This window comes from Gallus gallus, chromosome 4 (assembly GCF_016699485.2).
Source record: "Gallus gallus isolate bGalGal1 chromosome 4, bGalGal1.mat.broiler.GRCg7b, whole genome shotgun sequence".
Taxonomy (NCBI): Eukaryota; Metazoa; Chordata; class Aves; order Galliformes; family Phasianidae; genus Gallus; species Gallus gallus.
The window spans coordinates 80,909,313-80,933,532 of record NC_052535.1 but is presented as its reverse complement, the minus strand read 5'-3'; the positions used below and the strand labels follow the sequence as shown (position 1 = coordinate 80,933,532).

Below are 24,220 nucleotides of genomic sequence, written 5' to 3'. Positions count from 1 at the left end.
AAAGAGTTTCTGTGAAGATCAGGGCATCTAAGCTAGCTGTACTATAAATTATACATGATTTCCACTCCAAAGAACCCAGGTTCTATTTTTCTGCTTTGTGCAGTAATAAAAATGGAGGTGATGCTGGAGGACGAAGAAAATCTCTGCTTCTCATTCTCCAAAGATTCTGTATGGGAGGGAGAAATCAGTTTTTCAGAAGTTATAAGAATGTTTTCCAAGAATGTTATGATGTGTCCAAAGCATTAAAAGTGGGAAAAAAATATATATAATATTAAGGATGAACACAGGCTCGTTCTTTCTGAAGAAGAACCTCAGCAGTGTGGTGACCATATAATGCAGTTTACTCTTTGTTGTAGTGTGGTTTCTATATTAGTTCTCCAATTAAGCCCTCCGTAAGACAAAATCCTGACAGAATGATGGTGACTTAAATTAAAACAACTGTGAAAGAGGGAAACATATGACATTTGGACTATAAAAGGAGATGGAGCAGGACAGGCAAAGTGTGTATTAGCCCAAAGTCAGAGGTCGTTCCAAGTGGGGTCAGAACTTGAACACAGGATTCCTCTGTGTTTTTCTGGCCAACAGATTTGTCTTCATCATTGTTGGAACACACGCTTTTAGCAATATGCCATGTTGGATTTTTCAGCTAGATGTGAAATTTGAGGCAAGCTTTAAAGCCAGATCCTGTAGTTACCACCACCACCACCACCCCTTTTATTTTTTTGCATTTTTTCTTTCTTTCTTTTTTAATTAGTAGAAAGACTGTGTGGCTCATGAAGAAATCAGCACTTGGAAGCACTCTTACTTGAGTTCAGTTGTTAATTTCTAAATCATTTTTAAACCAGGTCTGCTTCCTATTTTTTTCCAAATATAAAATATGTCACTGTTTTGTCTTATGTGTTAAGATGTGAGATCAATATCTGAATAATTAAATGCAGCAGGACAATGAACTGTTTAATTAGCCCTGAGGTTTTCAGAGTATTAGCTAAATAACTAAATAGGAAAATTGGCTTGCTCTGAACCTTTTTATTTATAAATTGCAATTTGGCAAAAGCACAGATCTAAGTTTATTATGCCTTTGAATTGTGCAATACAGATCTGCTAGGAAAACTTTAATCCATCTAGACCACAGCAATCATTTTGTTTGAGATCAGTTACTAGCACCATGCTCTAGCAACATCTGTAAACATCCCAATGAATTCCCAAGTACAAAGGCTGTTTTGGAGCTGTTTAACACCATGGACCTGACCCGTGTTTCACCTCCAACTTGTAGCAGGATAAGTGAGAAAAACCGATGTTGTAGGTGGAAGGCTCTTTGCAGACGTCCGTGCTCGGTTGGGCTGTGAGTTGTCCTGGAGGTGGCACTGTGATAAGGGACATTCGCTCTGCAGCGGCGCTGGCTTATAGCAGGAGCTCCCTGCCCTGGTGATGTTCAGATGTTCTGTGTCACAGATACGCTGTTTCACATCTAGGAAGTCTGGCTAAATGTGTACCAAGGAGAAACCTCAGATAACACTGCAGAATATGAATAAATCTGGTCTAGAAGAGAGAAACAAAGACCATGCTGCCTATAGTCGAACTGGGTTGCTGTATTAACATAGGTCAGCTCCGGACAGTAACCCAGAAAGTTAGGGATTTTGCACTGATTTCCTCAAAATTCATCCAAAACCAAGCTATTCTTGCTAAATGAAAGCCATATAAATGCAAGCACCAATTAATAATTCCCCCATATTTAACCCATGTGAAAGACATTTTTGTACCTCTTTTCTGAAATATGTTGGTTACAAGTTTAAATAGTTCATGTCTTCATATCTGACTTAAGCTCTGGTTATGTACTGATAATACTTTTAGGATTCTTTAGTATTTGTCAAATCTAGATTAGTAATCTCAATTTAAATTGAATCTCTGGAGTTTGTAGGTCCTCTTCAGGTGTCAGCAGGGCTCCCACAGCTCTCTGCTTTACACTGGGGTCACTTAGGCTCAATGAGTTGCGAGTACTTCTTAAATCTCAGGTAATCCTTTTTGTGCTTCATGGAAGCTGCAGTTATTCCTTCAGATTTGTTCCTTACATGAAGTTTAGATTACCCAAACTCAGGTTTCTCAAGGATAATCCAAGCTTAAAATCTGCCCTCCCATAAACTAAGGTAGCTATTTTTTAGTCAAATCTCTGTGAATTTCACATTTTTGAAACTACCTTAGCAGATGTACCACAAGAGCAAGCACTTTACAGTATTGGTACAGAACAGAAAGCAACAAACCAACATCAGATAAAAGATGCTGCTGTTTTCAACTCAGAATGAATTCTCCTTTTGATCCCAGAGGTGCCCAGAAGACTGCACTGACCGTGACAAAATCTAAGGAAATATTTCATTGTCCCTTCATCATTTTCTTTCTGAACTGAAAGTGAGGTTAAGATATACATAACCAAAAATAGTTAATTCAGAATAATCACTGAATCATAGAATCATTTGAGTTGGAATACACCTCTAAAGGTCATCCTGTCCAACTCCCCTGCATTCAACAGGGAAATACATACTTGTTGTATAATAATATAATGACTGTGCTTACTGGAGCAATTAAAATTATGCTGGGATTACAAGTTCCAGAATGATCAATTGTTTTTTTTAATCCTTGTGGACTAAAAGAATAACAAATCTAAGAGAACACTGCATTTTTATTGTCAGTTGAACTTGGCTTTGAATTCAGTGTACAATGTAGCAATTTGGTCACAAACAACCAAAATTTGCCATTTCATGTAAAGGAATGGCTGCCATGCATCTTTGTATGGCATAGTTTTTAGGCTATATGCATACCTTTTTAAGGGTAGGCAAAAGATGGGATGATGAGCCAGGTCCTTGGTCTACTTCTGCTGTCCTTCACACTGAAATACACAAATGGAGGGAGAGGAAAAAGAAAAAATTATTGTAGACAAGTTAGAAACAGACAGAAAATCAAGAAAAAAAGTTATATCTTCAGTTTAATGTCATTGTTCTCTATGGTGTGTTCCTTTCTCACTAAATGGAAGAGGACAGCTTCCTTGGCCTACCCAAACCTGGATGACCTGCTGGGCTGCCGAGGGGATTGGAGTCTCTTCACCCTAAGCAGGGAGCAAGGCAGGGTCAGGGGAGCTCTGTGAAAGGTGGAGACAGGGCACGTAACGTTTCAGCAGCTCGGAGATATGCAACACGGTGTGTTACCTGCTGACAGCTCCAGAGCACGGGAATATGCAAAGACCCTGAGCTGCTGCTCCAAGGGGTGCCAAAAAAAAAAAAAAGCCAGTGTGCTGGCATGGTTCCAAATATTTCCCCTCTGTTCTTTTCCCTGCTGAACAGTGAGACAGTAGATGTGAACGAAGGAAAGACTTCTTAGCTCATTAGGTTTTCTTTCTTTCTTTCTTTCTTTTATTTATTTATTTATTTTTTGGACAAAGTAGAGATATTCCTCCCATTTGTTGCATAGGAGCAGCCAGCCCTGGGAGGGAACACCATTTCTAATCACCTTGAATAAAATTCCCAAAGGTTCCCTTTAGGCATCTCAACATCACAGTTGACATGAAGAAGAAATGCAGATATTTACACCCCCAAAAAGCATCTCTTGGTTATGAAAGATGTAGCTGCCAGCCTCCCACCCCAACTTGCCAAATGTTTTCCTTTCCTACGCAGCAGCCCCATTCGCGCACAAGCCTTGTTTGCTTATTTATTAAGTACATATGTTTTATGGAGCCTACGATCTGCAGAAAACATTCCAGCTTTTGGACCCAAGGGCAAAATCCTTCTTTCAAATCTGCACAGCCGATCTTTATGGTGATATTTTGCTCTTCCTAGGGGATTTCCGTACAATGAGGGAAAGTGAAATATCAGAGCTCAAATCCACCAGGTCTATCTGAAAGGAAAACTTTCTTTGTTGTCCTCCTCCTTAAGTCCCTCAGCAAAAAGCAAAATGCGGATATTGAAATGCAATAGAAGAGATGATGGCAAATATTGCTGATATTTAATAAATTGACTGTTTCAAACTAAATCTAGTGGGTTTTTTTGCAATAAATTGTCAGTTCCATCAGCATCAGCATAACACTTTGGAGAAGTCTTCCTTTCCACCTTTTAGATGTGAGTGATCTTGGATCACTCCTCTAGTTTCTCTTCCCTTTTATTTTTTTCAGCAAGTGCAGTCATTTCTAATAAGGTTCATGAAGGGTTTCTGCTTTTGAAGGTCCCAAATGGCTTAAATCACTCCTAGCACAAATGCACTCTCTATTGTGGAAACTGAAACCTGCCACACCATAAGGTGATCTGTATATTAGAACCAGATATCCCTTCACATCTGCATTTCCAAGCAGCAATGTGGTATGTTTTGAGTTAGCCTACTTTTAGAGAGTGGCTCATCAGATAGAGATATAGCTATAAATACTGCTAAAGGGCCGCTGTTTGCCAGGGGTGTGCTTTTGCAGGGATGGTGGCTGGGAAGAGGAGGACAAGTAGACGGAGGCCCTGCTCCTTTGCAGAACACACACTGCCTACCCAAACTCCTGTGCCTCCATGCCACAATAACGAGGCACATTGTCTCCCTACTGTTTTGATAAAACATTTCCCCTTTCCAGAAGAATGACAGTGTTATGGATGCATTGGGCTGGATCTGTGCTGTCCTGATCCTGAGATCAAGTGTCATGGCATGCCTTGGGTCCCCAGACTACATCCTCTGCTCCTCCAAAGCAGTGTCCTGATATCAACCAGGAATAGTCCCCAGTCTTTGCTATCTTTGTGAGTGCTCACTCTGCTAGGGAGTGAGCTAACAGTGAGAACTACAAACAAGCATTTGCCTAAGCCTGTCTGCTTTACCTTGCTGATACACACATGGCCAAGAATGCCAAGCCATGTGGACCATTTGCGCTGGACAAGGGACTGCCAAGCCATCTGTGACCTGGTGCTGAGAAGCTTGCTAAAGAGAGTGGTCCCACCTCCCACTGGGTGCCTTCCCTTACAATATCCAGTTAGCTGTGTCTTCTTCGCTTCCCTGTAGGGATGTCCTTTTCCTGTCTGTGCCATGGTGTATACTGACATGAAACAGCAAAAAAGCCTCTCCAAGACCAGACAGTTGGAAGAAGACATGAGTGATGGTTTATCTGACCTACTTGATATGACAGTTACCCCCTGAATGCATGGGAATTGTTGAGTTGATATCTAATGGCTTTCAGGGGAGCATGGGATACAAAGGCTTGTCATAGATGTCTCCACTTAGTTTGATGAATCCCTCCCAAGTAAATGTGAGAGGAGAATAATGCAGGAGAGGAGATAAAAAGATCACTGAGACATTCTCTTGAGACTCACCTCAGGGCTACACCTTCAGCTCTTTTAGCCCAGCTCTCCAGTAACCTCTCCAATTAAATCAAGACTTCAGCTTCCTCTGGGTTTACATGGATTTGCAAAGTGTGATATGGAAATTTTCCTGCAGCAAGTCCACTTATCGCTCCAATTTCAGCTAACTGCAGTGTAGATTTTATTATTCATAGCCAGAGGCCTGCGTACATTTCTAGGTTGACTTCTCATGTCTTCATAAGGACAGAATGTGGGCTGCAGTGTTCAGGTTTCACAAAGAATTACTGAGGGAACTGGCTTGCCTCATAACACAACTCAGGGAGTTTGCTAAGTCAAAGGGGGATCTCATGAGAAGGAGTTGATATGGCTGCATTTCCTGCCAAGCCCCACTGAGATCCCAAAGAAGATAGTACATCTCAGTGCTGCATGCTGAGAGAAAGCAAACAGAGCTCTACCACCGAGTTCACTCCATGTCTGATACAGCCTTCCTATTGCTTAAGGGTTTACTAGGGCTAATCGAACTTGATAACAAAATGATTCCGAGCAAGAAAATGAATGCATTTGGGGTTTTCATAGATTTACATTAGGATCTGTGTTCACTACATTATTCATTTTGACTAGGTCCAGTCCTTTCTAAAGACATTTCAACACTACTTTCATGCTATGTGCAAATGCAATTTGTATGTACCATAATAAACATATTCATATGTATGTAACTGTATATATCTCCAGATATGTATCTCCACATATGCTGTAATGTTGCAAAACCATTTCTAATACATCACAGAACCATTTGAAAATTGTATTCATCCCCAGATTTTAATAACTCACATAAAGCCTAACTATTCATTGATTTCTATGAAGATTATTTCTGAGCTGGTTCAAAAATTCATGCACTTACATATATATATACATCATGGGTGAAAGAGGATTTTTTGGGGCAAGGGGGAAATATATGTTTCATTCAAATATGATTTGCAAAAGCGTAGTTCTCACCTGACAGTGAAAAATACTCTCCTTGCTCTAACAGCAGGTTTAAAGCTTGGTTTGTTGTCCTCTGATATGATAAATGAATTACAGGTCAGTGGGAAGTGGATGTTTTCTGCTTCCTATCTGTGGAGAGCATACTTACTTGCTTCTTATTAATGTAACCCTCAAATATGGGAGAATTTATATAGAATAAGGGCCCACTTAATTTTCACAAGTTTTCCTAAAACTTTACCATACAGTATACACAGTTTTAAACGTTTTATTTTCAAAATGCAAAAGCGAATATAACTTTTAGCAGTACTGGGGGGATAACATTGATCTGTGCATCAATTCTCCTTTTACAGTACTGTAAAAATACAAAGAATGTTTTGTACTGTACAGCTCTTAATGCTTGCTTTGATTGAATTTGTCTCCTTCCTGGAATTAATCTGAAACTCTTGAGATGGTCAGATTTGAGAAGGTGAGAGCTCTCACTGAATTCACCGAGTTCCAACAACTGCTGAAGCTGGGTCTAAGAATCCAACGTATCAACACATGGAGGAGTTTCATTGCAGCCCTTGACAATGGTTTAACAATCTACCAAAATCATTCAAGATCAGGTGATGGGACGAGTATAATATTTCCTCTACATTGATGGGAAATCTTCGGTTTCAAACTGTAGGTAGATACAAACCACAGCCAAGGGCTGTCCTGGCAATTAAAAATAGTTCAATTTTCTCACACTGTGTAACACACAGACAGCACATAAACGACTCCTGAATGGAAACAGCTACATTTTGTTGTGACAGTGCAATATTTTTCCCATTCATCTTTTGTTTTAGGCAACATCAAAAGTCGTGTACAGTCTTTCACTTCAGGAGACCTCCATTTTATGAGGGAATTCAATTCCAAATGTTTTAGGATAATAGGTTAATGCCCAATGGCTCTGAAAATTCACTCCTTTTTTTAGCTGTGTCTCTGTGTTTTCCAACTTGATTGTTAGCAGAACAAAATATCGACGTTTAGGTCTGGTAAGGATCTCATTCCATAATGCTCTTTTGTCTGTATAACAATAATAAAAGCTTTATTGGCACCTATTTCACATGACCTCCATAATTCTCCTGTGGCTGACCCTAACCAGTACCAATAAAACCATGCATTCTTACACTGTACATAGGAAGAAAAAAAAACCCTCATGTTAAAATTTTATAATGAAATCGATGCCAAAAGTCTTTCTGGAAAAGTCACTTCTGAACAATTGTCAGCTCTTTTCAGTGGGGACTACTTTATTTAATTAATTATTTATTTTTAATGTATTGCATAATTTGTTGCTGATCCATTTTGTTCTAACCTCCAGTCAAGCAATTAAGAGATATTTTCGTATTTTAACACATGAGGATACATATCCCCTCAAATAATTCTCCAACTTCTTTCTTCATTTATTTATTCGCCTACCCAGGCACGTTCCCCTCTTTGATCATTTATCGTGGATTGAGATTTCCTTCGCTTAGGAAGGAAACGGCACTAAAGCCATGAGTTTCGTGCTCCCAGTGGCATACCATCCGTAAGGAACACTTAACAGGCAACAGTGAGAGTCAGGACATGCGACGGACTGGAAGTTTCCATGCAGAGCACTTAGTGACTCTCTGTGAATAATGAATACATTCATGGGAGTCAGCGCGAGTTATGCAGTGGTCTTGAAATAGGAAAAGTTCTCCACCAGTGTCATTAGCAGTGAAGAAATCAGTAAGGGAGGACTTTATAGAGGCAAAAAAAATCTGCAAGTAAAAGAAAGACCGTAATTACAATTTACCTCACCTTTGGAAATCTCTCATTGCGTTTATCATTAAGAAAGGAAGCGCTCACAGTGTTGCTGAACTCAAGCGCTGTTAAATATGCATTTGAAGGGTTTTAAGGCTCTCAGGTCTGTACTTACGTATAGACTAAAGCTGTATTTCCTATAGCTCGGGGGCTACAAAACCTGCGGGCAGAGCTCCTCGGGGTTCCAACGAGGCAGGATCCGGGCTCCCCGCCCAGCCTGGGACGGTGTCGGATCTTCGTCCTGCCACCCAAAATGGGACACCTTCATGAGATGTCCTCAGGATCCTCACCCCGACGGGGCGGGGCCGCGGGGGCATCCCTCGCAGTCGACCGGGGAACGTGAGCCCCGTCCCTCGGGTCCTGCTCTGCAGCCACCGCTTCTGGGGGACAACACAGCTGGAGCTGCGCTGTCGGGGAGGAGGAAGCATCACACAGAGGCCGGGCAACCAATTTCAAGTCGATCGTTTGTTTTATTTTACGCTTCTTTTAAAGGGAGATATCCAAACGTTTGCACCACCTCCACTTTTCTAAGGGACCACTGAGCACGGAAAAAAACTCGGGAAAAAAAAAATTGCTTCCGAATATTTCTCGTAGCGTTGGTAGTGGTTTACTGAAGACGCACGTAGGGTCTTTTATTGGCTTTATTTTTATAGTTTAAGCAAACATTTCTGCAAGCTTTACTATATATATATGCATATATACATACACCTATATCAACCAGAGAACCAGAGGCGGGTGGTGGCCCAGAACCCTTCCCTACAGCGCTGCCGTCGGGGCTGCCGGGAGGACGGTAGGCACGGAGCGCCTCTGTGGGTACGGAGAAGGGAGAGCCCTCTCGCACTCCCACTCCCGTCGTAGCGCTCCTGTAAAGCTCCGGACCCCAAACCCATCGCGCGCTCCTAAAAGCGGAGTGGAGCAGAGTTTAGGAAGGAGAGAGTGCTCAAGGCTGCCTTTCATTTCGCTTCTATTTTAAGACGTACCGAGGCACTGCTTGTGGGGGAAGAGTAAGGGGAGGCATCAAACACAGGCGGCGTAATTGCATTCACATTGCAGGCCCGCTCCGCTCCGTGGGGCCGGTTCCCCGTACTGGAGCTGTCGCTTGCGGCACCTATTCGCACCCTTTCCACCCCAAATGCCCTTCTCGGTCCTCCGGCTCCTCTCGGAGCTCGAGCCCCCGCTCCTCCCTTCCCCTCGCTTTGTGCGTTGAGCTTCCGAAGGCTCAGGAGCCCACAGAGGCGGGGAGGGAACGAGAGGGGGTGGCCCTGAGAAGCTGTCACCTGCCGGCACCCACCCAATGCCGGGCTGCGGACCAGAACGGAGATGCTCACAGGGACGGCCCCGGCAGTCCCCAGCTCCGGGACATACAGGAGAAAAACATAGACCTGCAAAATAAAGAGAAATATTTCCTCATGCACAGCGACCGGACAGAGTGGGACTTGGGAAAGGGAATGGAGGAGCCCCGTTGTCCCCCCGCGGAGGGGCCCGGGGCACAAGGGACGCTCCCACCCGCGGTACCCGGGGCCGTACCGGGAGGAGTGTGGCATCTGCGGGGCTACACCTCCCGAAAATGAGCGCTGAAAATCTCTGGGTCTTTTCCCTGTGCTCCGTAGAGAGAGCCCCGCCCGAGGATGAAGCGAACGCACACCTTCTTTTCCTTCTTCCTATCATTTTAATAAGCGAAAGGATTATCCGGAACTAAGTGGCAGCGGTCGTGTTGCTACAGCTATGCTAAAGGTACGTAAACACATCGGCAAGCTTAAAAGATGCTTCATACTCACAGACATGTCTGTGCAAGTGCTGTATTTGCAGGCATAGCATTGTACACCATCTGAGTTTGTGCTTCAAGGATGTGTCGGGATACCTGACTCCACAAACTCAGGTCAGGGTTATGGCACACCAGACTGACTTAAAGAAAAAAGAAGAAAGAGTGGATTTATTCTTGCTGATTTTATTACTGTATTTCTAAATGGAAAGCAAGCAGTATTATGTAAGTTACAAGACTTCCATGACTACACTGTAGGAACACATTATAAAATATGGGCACGGGCTGCATGCATATTGTTTGCACATTGGATATAAAATATATAGGAGTAACCAGCATCCACATTCTTCTCTTTATTCTGGAAAGCTCTCATATATTTTCAGAGTCTGACAGTGAAACAGAGCAGACGGTTTATAGATTCTTAAGACATATTGGTCAGACTCATAATTCCTATATAGGAAAGTACGGGGAGAGCATAAGGGTGATGTGCACAAACATCACTTCTGTGCAACAAGTGACCAATGTGCTCTTGCCTGGTTTTGCTCCTAGGTCCGTGTCCAGGTAGGACAGGAATCTAAGCATGGCACTGTATCCTTCTGCTCTTCCAGTGGTCAGGTTCTGAACTCTGATTGCACTTTGCTGTAATCTTCAGAAAAGGAAAGCTTTATTTTCTTCCCTCCTTTCCATCTTTCTTTCTTTCCTTCTTTTTCTCCCTCTTTCTTCCTCTCCTTCCCCCTCTCCCTTCTTTCTGTCTCTTTTCCTTATTTCCCCGGATAGGCCTTGAATTCAGAGTTCCCCCACCGTCACCCAGGAGGGGATCAGGCCGCCCCCGGCCGCCTCCATCCCCAAACAACAGCGTGAGAACAGGCAGGGCTGGGCCGGGGTTGCCCGGGAACTGGCGGCAGGTGAGCACCGCCTCTGAGATAAATCTGCGCCCACAGCTCCGGCAGAAGCAGAGGGCAGCGATGTGAATGAGGGTGTTCAGGGCATCGGTGTACTCACCCCATCCTCCGTCCCCGTCGTGGTCCCGGGATCGACCGATGTGTCCTGTCCAGTCTCGGGAAAAAAGGCAGAGGGTCACCGTTCTGCCCCGCTGTGGGGTTTGTTGGGGAGCCCTGCCCCATCCGGAAAGCTTGGGAGAAGGAAACAGGCAGAGGGGAGATTTAGGGCTTTCCGCTGAAGCGGTAACAGCAATTAAAAAGTCGTAATGCGCAGCGACTGGGGCAGGAATGGTGGGATCACAGCGGGCAGCTCCTCGGGCAGGGGGGGCACGGGGCGGCTCAGGGGAGCGGAGAGCGTGGCTGTGCCTCTGCGTGAAGTCATGTCTGAACGCTTAGAGGTGTTATGTATATATATATATATATATGTGTGTGTGTGTATACACACACACACACACGTAAGGAGTAAATAAATAAATAAATGTGTATAATAAATGAATATGCCCACATATCGTAAATAAATACACAGGCGTATAACAAATATGGCTAGAATAAATATATGTGTATATATATATATACGTATGTACACACACACACACACACACAAAGGAATAGGTTAAACAGCACTCACCGTGCTATGAACACTCGGGCGTCCTCGGGAGACCTCGCAGACAAAGGTTCCTCGCTCTCCGGTGCTCGGCCTCGCACATTCGGGTGCTCCCCGGTGCCCACCGCCCCGCCGGGTGATGGCTGTACGGCCCGGCTGCGGAGGGCGCGTCTCCTCCGTCTCTTCCATCCATCTCCGCAGACATGAAAGCTCCGCGGCTACCGCGCTCAGAGGCCGGGTGGGGGGCGGGGGGGGGGGGGGGGGGGGTAGGGGGAGCGGAGAGGGAGGTTGATTATTATTAATGATATTAATATAACCTCGATGTTCGCCGAGCCCATTGGCTGGCCGGGCTGCCCGCTCGGCCCTCTGCAGCCAATGGAGAGGCCGGGACGCGCAGTGGTCATGCCCCCCCCCCCCCCCCCTCCCGGCTGCTGCCCGTGTGCCGGGGCCGGCACCGCCGCTCCCCCCGCGCCGGGATTTGCTCCCTAATTGACCTAAATAAGGAGCTCGTGAGTGGCAGCCCCGGGGCGGCGCGCACACGGACACACGCACACACACACAGCAGCGCCCGACCCCGGCCCCGCTCAGCCATCGCCCTGCTCTTCCCCTGCGGAAATCCCATTTGCCGCCGCTCTCCTCCAATCGCAGGATCCCCCCCTCTCGTGTACAGCGTTTAACTCGCATGACATTTTTATTTCGTTATTATCGTTTTCGCGCAGAATCTGGCGCCTCCGATGGGTTGTCGGGTTGCTTTTTTTTTTTTCTTTTTCTTTTCTTTTTTTTTTTTCTTCCCCATTCCCTTCCCTTCCTCCTCCTCCCCCCTCCCCTCCTAGCTTGCAGGAAATGATGGCAAACCGCGATCTGAAATGATTACTCCGGAAAAAAAACCCTTTTATACCAGGAGAGCATCCACGGGGCTAAGCAGAGGCAGGAGGCGGCCGCGGGGCAGCGGGGAGCCGAGGAGCCATCCTCCGGCGGAGCCGGGACCCCCCCTCCCGCAGCTGTTTTACCGACGATGCCGGACGAAGCGACGGAAAACGCCGGCTCCACATCTGCCCGCGTCTCGTCCTTTTTCATCGAGGACCTGCTGGGCACCGAAGGCGGCGGAGGGACGCGGAGGGCGGCGGCGGGAGGCGGAGGTGGGCGCGGAGCTCCGCGCTGCGGCCCCCACTCCCCGCTGCGCCTCGGAGCCTCGGGCTGCCCGCTCCGCGACGCCGCCGTCGGTTGGTACCGTCGAGCTTTCTTGGGCTGCGCCAGCCCCGACAGTAAGTTCCCTTTCCCTACGGGGCCCTGAAGGAGATGGGGGGTGCTGCTGTCCCCTCCCAGAGTGTCCGGTCCCGTCGCGGTCCCGAGTGGGGAGGGAGAGTGGTGCTGCCGGGGTGTCCTTCGCAGCCTTCACCCCTATTCTGTCCGGAGATTTCGGCTGCCCAAATTTCCGGAAATGCTCTCAGGGTGTTGGACACCTGGAGAGCCTCCGCCCCGCCTGCTGCTCGTCCCGAAATGTCAGCAGCGGGGGCTGTTCTCTCCCTCTCCCTTGGATTGTTCTCTCTCTTTTTCCTTTATTTCTTCCTATCCTTTTTTCTTCCTTTTTTTTTTTTTTTTTTTTTTTCCTTTTCTTTCCTGCTTTACGCTTCCCAGTAACCTCGAAAGCCGGGATCACCGTCCCTGTAGAAGAGTTCTGAAGCAGCCCTCTATAGCACCGGCCCTATAGCACCGTCCCCTCGGTGCAACCGAGGCCCCGCAGCCCTTTCCCCACCGCTCTCCGCGCACTGCGGGGCTCCGCAGGGAGAGGCTTCTCCTCCCACCCGTCTCCGGGGCACAAATTAACGTCTGAAAAAGTTTACAGGCTGCGATCAGCGGTTATTTTTATCCTGATAGAAAAAATATTGTCCATCGGAGCATCACTTTGATTCCGTGCTAGTCTATGGGGTTTGCACGCTTACTGAGTACTTAGTAGAGGCGTGATGTATAATCCAGAGGTTTTCTTTTACAGGGATGGGTTTATTTATATTCTTAATTTCTCTCTCAAATACGTCTAAGAAAGAGAAAATAACCACCAAAACAACTGCTCGGTTTTCCTCACTTCTTTTTCTGTCTTTCTTTCTGCCTTCTGTTCTATAAATATTAGGATTTTTTCCCCCTTTAGAACTCCAACTGCAAAACACACTGTGGGAAACCACGGAGACGTGCTGGAGGCAATGTCCCGATATTAGAGCAGCTGATCCCATCGATGTGGTTTATGCAGCTGAGAATAACATGAAGCGAAAGCATTTGTTTTCCCCCTCTCTTCATACACACGCACTCACTGATATACTTACCTCATCTATACACACCCCAACATAATTACATACGTTCTTGTAAACGTATGTGTACATATGTGTGTAAATACATTGGTATATGTGTGTAAATATATACATATGAGTGCATAAATGTGCAAGCACATAAGCGCATGTGTATAAGTATATATATACTTATATGAATATATACGTGTGTATATAAATGGACATGTTTATGCTGTATATACATGTGTACAAAACATATAAAGTGCACAGATGTTATATACGTGCATATATATCAGCGCATATGGATGTTATATACATACATACGAATATAGGTATGTGCGCATAGGTATATGCATGCACATAGGTATGTATGCACACATATATGAGTATGCACTTACACATGTGTATATGCATGACATATATTTTACGTATTTACTTGCCAGTATGTGCGTGAGTGTATGAACTCGCCTCTATATGGGAGTCCTTCACAACGCAAGGAGCACTGGCAGCGTCCTCAGCCCCGGGATCGCTGCCTCCGCACCGCGTTGTTTCCCCTTCCCGTGCCCGGGAGGGGGGAGCCGCTCCTCGGAGCTCCCCCAACCCCATTGCTGTGCCTCTCTCCGCAGCCAGCGACCGGGACTCGCCGGAGCTGCCCGAGGACACGGAGCGGGCGGGCGGCGGCGGGCGGGCGGCGGCGCGGGGCCCCGCGGGCGGGAGGCAGAGCTCCGGAGGCCGCGAGGAAGAGGAGGAACGCGGCGAGGAAGCGGGCGAAGCGGAGCAGCGAGCCGCCGGCCGCAAGAAGAAGACGCGCACGGTGTTCAGCCGCAGCCAGGTCTTCCAGCTGGAGTCCACCTTCGACGTGAAGCGCTACCTGAGCAGCTCCGAGAGGGCCGGCCTGGCCGCCTCGCTGCACCTCACCGAGACGCAGGTGAAGATTTGGTTCCAGAACCGCCGCAACAAGTGGAAGCGGCAGCTCGCCGCCGACCTGGAGGCGGCCAACCTCTCACACGCCGCCCAAAGGATTGTGCGGGTCCCCATTTTGTACCACGAGAACTCGCCGGCCAGCGCCTTAGGCTTCGGCCTGCCCCACATGTCCCCCCCCTTGGTGGGCTTCTCCGGCGGCGTCAGTTACCCCCTGGGCACCTTCCCCGCCGCCTCCCTTCCCTTCCTTCGCTCGCAGATGACGGGACTCGTCTGAGCGCCCACCTGTGTCGGGACCGCGGCCCCGAGCCCCCTCCCTTGGCTTCCAGCTTCACCCTCGGACTTTTTCTTTCCACTTTCACCATTTTCCGCTTTTCGACTTTTATTTAAAAAAAAGGAAAAAAAAAAAAGGAAAAAAAAAGAAAAAAAAAAAAAGAAAGAAAACGTGCAATAAACTTACCGCTGGGGTTAACGCGGAGCGGTGCGCGGCAGCCGGACGGAACCCAGAGGAGCGCAGCCATGAGCCGGGGGCCGTTCAGCGGCTCCCCCCTCCCACCCCCGCCACGCAGCCAAAGAAAACCCGGCCTCGGCCCCGCGCTGACGCGGAGCGGCGTTTTCCCGGGGGCCCGCAGCCCCTCAGCTCCCCCCCGAGCGTGAGACGAATGTACGGCAGCGCCAGGCCCGGGGGCTCCTCCCGGCCCCGCCACTCCCCCCCCGCCCCACGAACGGCGAAGCCTCGGGGTCCCCCACCGCGACCTCCGGACCCCTTTCCCCGCTGCTCCGCGCAGGGCTCGGCGGACCCCCGCCTCCAGCAGCTCCTCCAGGGCCCTTTGTTTCAGTCCACTTAATTGGTACAGATTGGGTCGGGGTTTTTTTTTTTGCCCCTCTCCATTGTTTCTCATTTTCATCCGATCGATACCCTCGAGCATGTGCGGTTCCCCCCCCCACCCCGGTCCTATTTTTGGCTTGAAGCAACTCGAAAGCAAATTGTTGGAGGGAATGTCGCCCCGCCGAAGGCAGAGCTGTGAGGATTTGTTTCCGTTGGTTTCGGTTTATTTCCTTGATAAAGCGGCCACAAAAAAAAAAAAAAAAAAAAAAAAAAAAAAAAAAAAAAAAACCGCGGTGGGAAAAAATAAAGAAAAAAAAAAGAGAGAAAAAAAATAAGAAAAAAAAAATAAGAAAAGCAGAAAGACCGTACCGTGGTTTAATAGCTGGGATTGCCTCCTGTTTGGGTCTCCTAATGGAGGCTGAGGAGAACGCACCTCCACTTTGCAATCTCTTATGGGCTCGGTTTGTTTAGTTGATTAATAGTTCGCACTGGCAATTAAAAAAAGGAAAGAAGGAATTCAGACAGCGGCAGACCGGGGAGCTGTACGGCTAGTTATGCAAGCTGGACTGTAATGTGATATTATATGAAGTATTATGCATGCCAAGCTTATTTTTTTCCTTTAATAACTGTTCTGTTTTCCCCTCCCTCCGCACTGCTAAAATGAATTTCGGGTCCCTTCTTGTTTCCAAAGGTTGGATTTTCTTTTTCTTCCGAATATCAAGGGAAAAAATGACCTTGCAAAACTCAGCCTTGACGTAAGGTCAGGCTTTGATCCCACTTTTTAGGGCACGAGCAGCCGTAATGTAAGCGGGCAACACTCGGGGTCCCCGTGAGAGCAGCCGAGTCCGGGCTCAGTTGGGGTCCGTACGTACGGACTGCTCCCCCAGAGAAGGAACCGCGATCCGATTCTCACTGTTCCCTCCGCTTTGCATTGTATCGGGGGCGATCTCACGCTTTCTTGTTGTGAAATCGATCGGCGGAGCTTCGGCTTTGATACGAAACCCGAGAAGGGTCAGGGGCGGATTACAACCTCTCCACCGCTGCTTTTTTTTTTTTTTTTTTTTTTTCTTCCTCTCCTTTTTGGCTTGTAACACGGCTCTGGACGTCAGCACTGTTGAAGTAGGGACGCTAAAAGCCTCAAAAGCACTCGAGAACGAAAACAAACGTAATAAAAGTTAAAGCATACAGCGGATTCCTGCCGGGATGCTCGCTCCGACCGGAGCCCCGTTTCTGGGAGCTGTTTCTCCACTGCTCCGAAATCCTTCGTCTCACTCCGGAGGAGCTTCGCCACGCTGTTTTCTTTGCATATCTGTGAAACACTTGGGGTGAAAAGTCCCCAAAGCGATGATGTGACCGCGAGGAGCGGAGGAGGACGGGCGCGGCGGTGCCCCCGCGGGACGCAGAGCCTCGGGGACTTCGGCCTTTTGGAGGTGACTTTGGACGGCGTTCCTTCCTCTGGGCTCAGCATTTGGGTTCGGTGCCGCTCGGAGTCCGGATCTCCTGGAGGACAGAGGGCAGCGCGTCCCCCCCGTCGGACTCAGCTCCCGCCGGGTTAAAACCGGACTCACCGCGCTCCTATCAATCAGAGCAGATTGTAACCCAGCGCGCAACGTAACGCCCTCCGCTCTCCACATGCCTTTTCTTTGGAGTAACATATGAGATTATTATACTTCTGATTCTAATAATATTTTTTTTTCTTGAAGTTAAGGGACTGGCAGGGCTCCACGATCAATCGGATTTTTAAACCGTGTTTTGACATTAGTTCGTGGGTATTTTTTTTTTGTTTTTGTTTTTTTTTTTAAGACGTGCTGATTATATCAATAAACAGATTTTTTTTTCATACACTGTATTTGTAACTTATGATCATAGTTAAATATTAAAAGGCGCAAGACGTGAGTTCGTCTAAGAACGAAGTGCTTACTTATGCCTTATTCTGTACGTGCAGGGAGTGCTTTAGAGTGGATTCAGTGTGTACTGAAAGTGGGAGCTTAGGCACCTCAGGATTCTTTACCTCGCAGATTTTTAATGACTCTTTTCACTGCACCGATGGCACGAATATTCTGCAGGATGTAGACAGACAGCTCCCATTAGTCATAAATCGGCCGTACTCAACAGGCCAAAAGCAAATAAATAAATAAATAAAAATAAAAAGCTCACCCCCAAAATGACAGCAACGGATTCTCCGCAGTTTTCTTCCTTCCGTATATCTTTATTAAGCAGATTTAAGAGGTAAGAGCCGCGTTTAGTGCTTCTGCAAACAGAATGGTCTAAGAAATACGTTGGTGGACTCTACAGCTCAAAGCAGTTCTGCGAAGGCTGTTTAGGACAGATAGAGACGTAAGTTGCTGCTTTATAGATCAAAGCAACCTCAGAATAGCTTCAAAATAAATCCAGTTATACTACAGCTGTAATATTATTATGCAGCATAAATCCTCGTCTGTTGACGTTTACTTAATGAATGCTGCTACAACAGCTTAGCTAGATGGCACTCCAGAGGCGAGGCGGGGGAGAACCTGGCCAGGCTGCTCACAAAGGTACCCTGTGTTTATTGGGAGCTAATAGAAATAATTAGCAGAAAGGTGGCCTTTTTAGTATATATATTTTTTTAAGCAAACCAAAGGAATATCAGCACACGCTACGGAGCAACTCTCTGAAACAAACTAGTTTAGCTGCTGTAAGATGCTATTATTAATTACACTTCAAATGAAGGTGATCGATATGCTGAAAAGCACCTTGTTACATGGCTGCACTGCAAATGGTGCATTGCTCACCCCCCGAAGATGGTCTATAACTTTTCTCGTAGGCATGGCTCTAAAATATTCATGCAAATCAATACTTAATAAATCTCATAGGTGCGCACTGGCTCCACCGTTGAACAATATATTTAGATCGATTTTTTTTTTTTTTCCTTTTATACTGCATTACTTTGGGAGAGGCCGTCTGCACCCCTGCCATGTGTCGGGCCGGGGGTGCGCACCCTGCGCTGTGCATCGATCGGGGCCGTGCTCCTGCAGTAGCTCTGCCGGGCTCCGTTACCTCCGGCTACAGCCGGGCAACGCCACTGCGTCCCCCAACCCAAAGAGCCCAACTGTGCGGCGGAATTCTTAGTGCTTCATTTAACCGGCCTGAGGTTCTCAACTCCTCTTACCGACCCTACATTTTAATTTCTACATATGGAAATATATGCATAGCTATGCGTGCAAATCCAGACTTGAGAAGAAATCATAAAACTCCTCTCCTCTCCTCTCCTCTCCTCTCCTCTCCTCTCCTCTCCTCTCCTCTCCTCTCCTCTCCTCTCCTCTCCTCTCCTCTCCTCTCCTCTCCTCTCCTCTCCTCTCCTCTCCTCTCCTCTCCTCTCCTCTCCTCTCCTCTCCTCTCCTCTCCTCTCCTCTCCTCTCCTCTCTCCCCCCTCCCTTCCTCTTCCTTCCTCCTTTCCTTCTTTATTCTTTCTTTCCTCCCTTCCTTTCTCCATTCCTTTCTCTCTTTCCTTCTCTCTCCCATTCTCCCATTCTCCTTCTCCCTCTCTTCTTACCATCTTTTTTATTTACTCTCCCTTCTCTCCTTAGCAATCTCAGCCCACTGAACAGCCAGGTACTGCGTTACTCAGAAATTCCCTCTAGGATTTCTCTGCACGCCTCTTGTATCGTGTGTAGACGTAGCATGGAGGCGATTTAGCCGACTTCGAATTGACCTTAAGGGCTGGCAAAAGCTTTCCAAGAGGGATGTCCTGTCCTGGGGTCACAGAAGGCCCAACCCTGGCTGCGTCCAGCACCTGGAGGTGAAGGGTCGGCTCAGACAAGCTTCCCCGAAAAGCCCCGTTCCTTGTGACACTTGTAGCTGCTGGGTTTTTAATTTGTTTTTCTTTACACTTCTTTTTCGGACAGCACTTCTCTCTGGGATCCACTCCCCTGAGCTGTGTCCCGGAAGAGGAGAGGGAACGACTTAAAGGCTTCTGCAGAGGGGCTGCGGGCTCCGGAGAGGGCCTATTTACTGCTGGCTGCATCGGGGATAAAGCGATCCCGATCCCATAAGCCAAGTAAAGGCGGACTCTCGCTTTTCTGTAAAACCTAATCAGATTTCAATTCAATGAGATTTAGTTTGAGAGTAGCCTATTTTTTTTTTTCCTGCTCTGAGCTAAAATGGAAATACGGATATATATGCCGACCGATCTCTCGTAAAAAGCTTTCTCAGGTAAAAAGGATTCCATTCCGCTCGACTCGAGCTTCTAATAGAGGAATATATTATTAAAAGCAAAAGATCTGCCCCTCGGACTCGGAGACTGCGAGAAGCGAACGCGGGATGAGAATATCCCGGTGTCGGAAAACCTTTAACTACTGTAGGAAAATCGTTGTATTCAAGCGGTGCGCACCTCGCCCGAGGCCTTTTGGGGCCGGGAAGTGAATTGAGATGGCGCTTCAAAGCTTCTTCCCTCCCCCCATCCCCCCGTCCGCTGTACCCTGGGCTGCTCTCCCCATGCTGAAAATTCATCTTTTCAGCTTCTTCGCATTTCTCCCCTCTGCTTCCCGGCCCTCCCCTCGCACTATCGCTCCTTTAACCGGACATTTCCACCCCACCGGCCCCGTCAGCTTGCGCAAGGCATTGCAAGACAAACGCAACGACTTCAGGCATTTGGCCAATGACCGTGTTAATGGAAGAGGAGGTTTTTTATTTTTGTCGCCTGGTGGGATAAATCCAGCTCTCCGTCAGGCGGCTGCATTAAATCTGAGTGCACTTCTAAAGTGTAACAAATTTTCATGAATAAGAGCTGCAAACCGCTCTCCTCAGAACCACAGCTTTAAAGATTAACGCGGTCCGAAGCCTTAAGAAGCCCCGATTTCAGCTCACGGAATCTCCGGCATAACGATATTTAAGAGTCTGTCAGCACTTCTTTTGTCAACTCTTTTTCAAGAGCTGCTCGCTCGCCCTCAGCAGTTTTCGTGGTGGAAACATCGCGACTGGGACTAAAAGGCCTTTTAAAAGCCGGTGACAACATTCCCCTGGCTTTGCACAGGGATGCGGGGATGGGAAGGGCTGGTGGTACCTCTAACTCCGCAGAGCACGGAGCCTGGTATAATGTAACAGGTTTTTAAGGCGATGTTGGTAGATGGTAGGGAGCAGTTCCCCGGATTGGTATCACAGCTCTCCGAGTCCTCAAGAGCACCTGGAGCACTTGCGTTAATAGCGCAATTCTTTCATCCTCCGAAAGGTGTCCACCCGTGGGAGGTGTGCAAAGGGCTCACCGGCAGAGAAGGGGTCCCTTCTGCTCGGAGCGCTCTGTGGAGATGCGCTGATTGCTCCCCTTGCTCCTCTGCTTACCCATTTCTGCGTTTCTTAGAATTACGGAGTATCCCGAGTTTAAAGAAAGCCACGAGGACCATTGAGTCCAACTCCTCGTGGGTCATCTCCCACTTCTCAAATGCCCGTTCTCATACCTCGCCTTCCTTTTCTCTACTTTTATCTCTATTCCCTGCACTCAGTGCCTGTTCTCTGCCTCCTCCCTCTTGATGACAGCCCTCTGTCACTCACTCTTTTGTCACACTTTTGTCCTCTGTGTAAAATTTCCCCTTCACCTCTTTATTCTTCCAGATTCCAAACCCTCTTCTTCCACATCCCGCCTTCCGCTCGCACTCTCTCACATCCAACCCCACCCACCTCATTTCTTTCTCCCTCACCTTCACGCCCACATTTTCACCCTCCTCCTCATCGCCTTTCCCTGGACTCCGTGGATCTACCTCTCCCTAAGTGAAGGTGCTGAGCAGGGCACTCAGCCCTGCCTTGCCCTACTCCGCCCTGCCTAAGGAACCTTATTCTCAGCCAATAATAATAATCCCAAATCCTTCTCTCCCCGCTTCCTTCCTGCTCCCTCCTTTCAGCGATTCCTCACGGCCTTTCCTTTCTCTCTCCTCCTGCACCTCTCCCCAAGCCCTCAGCCCTTTGGCTCCGTCTAGCTCCATCCCCTCCCTCCTCCTCCCCGACCCCTCCTCCTTCTCCCCCCCCGTCCCCAGCCCTCCCTCCGCCCCGGCTGCCGCCTTCCCTCCGCCGCCACTCCTGCGGTTAGGCTCAGCGCGCCATGGTGCAGCTCGGGGGAGGCCGCGGAGCCCCACCGCCTCTCCTGGCCCCACCGTCGGCCTTCAGCATCGACAGCATCCTGCAGCCCGGTCCCCGCTGCCAGGCCCGGGAGCAGGGGAGGGCCCGCTGCGCGCTGCCGGAGGACGAGGAGGAGGAGGAGGAGGAAGAAGAGGGGCCTGCGGAGGAACACCCCACTAAAGGCTCCACCGACTCGGGTACAAAGCAGGCAGATCCGCACGTCCGGTCGCAGCCAGGCACCCACCCAGGACGGGGGTTTAGCCTCGGGCCTCCAAACGGCACCGCGCCCAGGAGGTTCGGGTGGGGCGGGCACACCCACACCCGCAGGCTTCACTCCCCACAGCAGTTCGAGGAAGCGAGGCTCCGTGGGAGGACATGAACCCCTCTCGAAACCACCTGCTTCTAGAGGCCACTCCCGGCCTCTTTGGTCGTTTTTCCCGTGTCCTGGAGCCCCTTCCCACTCCGGTTCACGGCGGCAGAGAGATATCCTTTAGATGTATACTGCGAGCTCGTCTCCCTCCTCCCCACGGAGGCTGGAGGTGGGAGGTGGTGGGCAGTCCCCGGCCTCGGCCCCTCTCCACGGCCGTGGGTGCGTGCATGCGGGGCGGCGGCGGCGGCAGGGTGGGGGGCTGACGCTGTGTTTTGCCATTGCAGGCAGCGAGAGGCTGCTGGCGGAAGGGCCGCGCCGCGCGGATGCCGAGGCCGAAGGCGCGGTTTCACCGCTCTCCACGGAGAGGTTCCGCGGATGCCGACAGCCGTCGCTGCGGGATACCGGGGGCTGCGGTAGAGAGAGCGGCAGGTGTTCAGCGGCGGGAGGCAAGAAGAAGACGCGGACCATCTTCTCCAAGAGCCAGGTCTTCCAGCTGGAGTCCACCTTCGACGTGAAGCGCTACCTGAGCAGCGCCGAGCGGGCCGGTCTGGCCGCCGCGTTGCACCTCACCGAGACGCAGGTGAAGATCTGGTTCCAGAACCGCCGCAACAAGCTCAAGAGACAGCTGTCGGCTGAACCCGAGGGTCCGGGCCAAGCGGAAACCCCAGGGGAGCCCCCTCCGCCTCCCGCCGCCTCTTTCTCCTTCCCGGCCCTATACAAGGACAGCGCCCTGCTCAGCCGCTGCCTGCTGCCACTCCCCTTCCCTCTATTCTACCCGGGCAGCGCCATCCCCTACCTCTGCCTTCCCGGTCCGGTCAAGCACTTCAGCCTGCTGGACGGGGACGTATAGCCTCTCCCCTCGGCCCCCGCCCTGTCTCTTGCAGGGGGCCGATGGTCCCTGTGGCACAGCCGTACCACCATCAGCTTTCGCCCCGACACGCGGCAGCCGCTCCCAGGCCCGGGGTCCCCCACACGCTGCCGTGTGCCGCCGTGTCAGAGGAGCATCAACGAGCGCTGCACTCTGCTCGAGACGGAGAAGAACGGAGCTGCCAAAGAAACCGGGATGCGCTGTGTCTCCTTTCCCTCCACAGCCTTTCCGTGGCCGCAGTTTAGGAAAGATGATATTCTGCCTCAGTCCACGGGAATGGTGCCATCGCGGCTGCCCCCGCACCGTACCGCCACCCGAGAGCGTTGGGTACAGCCCCATCCACTCCGTACGCTCCTCTATCTCACATTCTCCGCCTTTAGTACACCTTCAATTAACGCTTCCCCATCTCTGACACTATCAAAATGCAGACACCTCTCTAAATCTCTGTAGCTTCTCTGAATTTTGAATTTTCGAACCAAACAAGTCCTCTGTCACACTTTGTGCTAACCGGTTCCCAAATCAGGGCCCGTCTGATGTTTGGCGCACAACTTACTCATGCTCCTTACGCTAACCCCGCCCCCGGTTGCTCAGGGGATTATTTTATCTGCTGCCCTACTGTAACGAAGTGCTTTCTTTTGTTTTTTGTTTTAATCCCCCTTAAATCTCCAACCACATTTGTCTTCTTTTGGTTTCCGAGTTCACACGCTTTATATTACAAATTGGGAAATAAAACTTTTCTATCAGAAACCCGAGCTGCATGCCTGTTCCGTACAGCCGCTCCAGGGCAGTGTCCAAAGAAAGACGTTTCCTAGAGTGCATCGACGGGTGTTTGTTTTAAAAATAAAGGTTGAACGTGCAATCGTGGTGTGGCGAAATTCAGAAGTGCGTGCTAAAATGGGAGACATGTTGAGGTTTTCCAGAGGGAAAAAAATAATAATAAAAAGAAAAAAAAATAAAGAAAAGAAAAAGAGAACGAAAGAGGTATTTGGACTTGATAAGCATTGATTTTCTTTTCTTTCCCCCACTCTCCTTCCATGCGCGTTTCAATGGTCAGCGCGGGTGCGCACCGAGCCGCTATGCAGCGTAACCGCGAGGCTCAGGGCAGTCCTGGAGATGCCCCACCTGTTTTGGGCTGTGGCCGGGTGCCATGCAGGGGACATCCGTGCTAATGCAGCCCCTGTACCGAGAGCTCCGGAGCAGCTCCTTCTCAAACCCGGGATGAAATTTCCTCCTGGTTGCAATCATCTACGCGCCTGGGTTGACCTGTCCTCCTTCTTTTTGGTCAGTCTTGAATTCGGGGTAGAGTATAAGGAGGTGTATCGGTGTATTCGGGGCCAAGCATCTCAGGGTGCTCCTGCTCTAGGAAAAAATACAAACCAAAAAACCCCAAAACGAACGATCGAGGTCATAGCACGGGAAACAACGAAGAGGATACGCGAGGTGCAAACGGGCACGGG

General features: G+C 49.0%; 2 protein-coding genes and 1 non-coding gene across 3 annotated transcripts; 2 read left to right on the top strand and 1 right to left on the bottom strand.

Moving 5' to 3' along the window:
- Window positions 1–6,230: 6,230 nt before the first annotated feature.
- Window positions 6,231–11,990, bottom strand: LOC422872. Its single transcript, XR_003075139.3, has 5 exons — window positions 11,431–11,990; window positions 10,864–10,993; window positions 9,878–10,004; window positions 9,627–9,760; window positions 6,231–9,481 (listed from the first exon to the last, which is right to left on the bottom strand). It is a non-coding gene; the product is annotated as an uncharacterized LOC422872 (transcript).
- A 354-nt stretch (window positions 11,991–12,344) lies between these two features.
- Window positions 12,345–15,005, top strand: HMX1 (H6 family homeobox 1). The gene is made up of 2 exons (NM_205533.3): window positions 12,345–12,671; window positions 14,315–15,005. Exons 1-2 carry the CDS (start codon window positions 12,422–12,424, stop codon window positions 14,884–14,886), a joined length of 822 nt encoding a protein of 273 aa, NP_990864.2. The 5' UTR covers window positions 12,345–12,421; the 3' UTR covers window positions 14,887–15,005.
- A 6,444-nt stretch (window positions 15,006–21,449) lies between these two features.
- Window positions 21,450–23,736, top strand: SOHO1 (sensory organ homeobox). Its single transcript, NM_205386.2, has 2 exons — window positions 21,450–21,722; window positions 22,180–23,736. Exons 1-2 carry the CDS (start codon window positions 21,509–21,511, stop codon window positions 22,743–22,745), a joined length of 780 nt encoding a protein of 259 aa, NP_990717.2. The 5' UTR covers window positions 21,450–21,508; the 3' UTR covers window positions 22,746–23,736.
- Window positions 23,737–24,220: the final 484 nt, after the last annotated feature.

Excerpts from the sequence above, each read along its gene's own strand:
- HMX1 (NM_205533.3), top strand. The coding sequence starts at position 12,422 with ATGCCGGACGAAGCGACGGAAAACGCCGGCTCCACATCTGCCCGCGTC. Across the intron at positions 12,672-14,314 it reads GGGCTGCGCCAGCCCCGACA|CCAGCGACCGGGACTCGCCG; the intron begins GTAAGTTCCCTT and ends CTCTCTCCGCAG.
- SOHO1 (NM_205386.2), top strand. The coding sequence starts at position 21,509 with ATGGTGCAGCTCGGGGGAGGCCGCGGAGCCCCACCGCCTCTCCTGGCC. Across the intron at positions 21,723-22,179 it reads TAAAGGCTCCACCGACTCGG|GCAGCGAGAGGCTGCTGGCG; the intron begins GTACAAAGCAGG and ends TTGCCATTGCAG.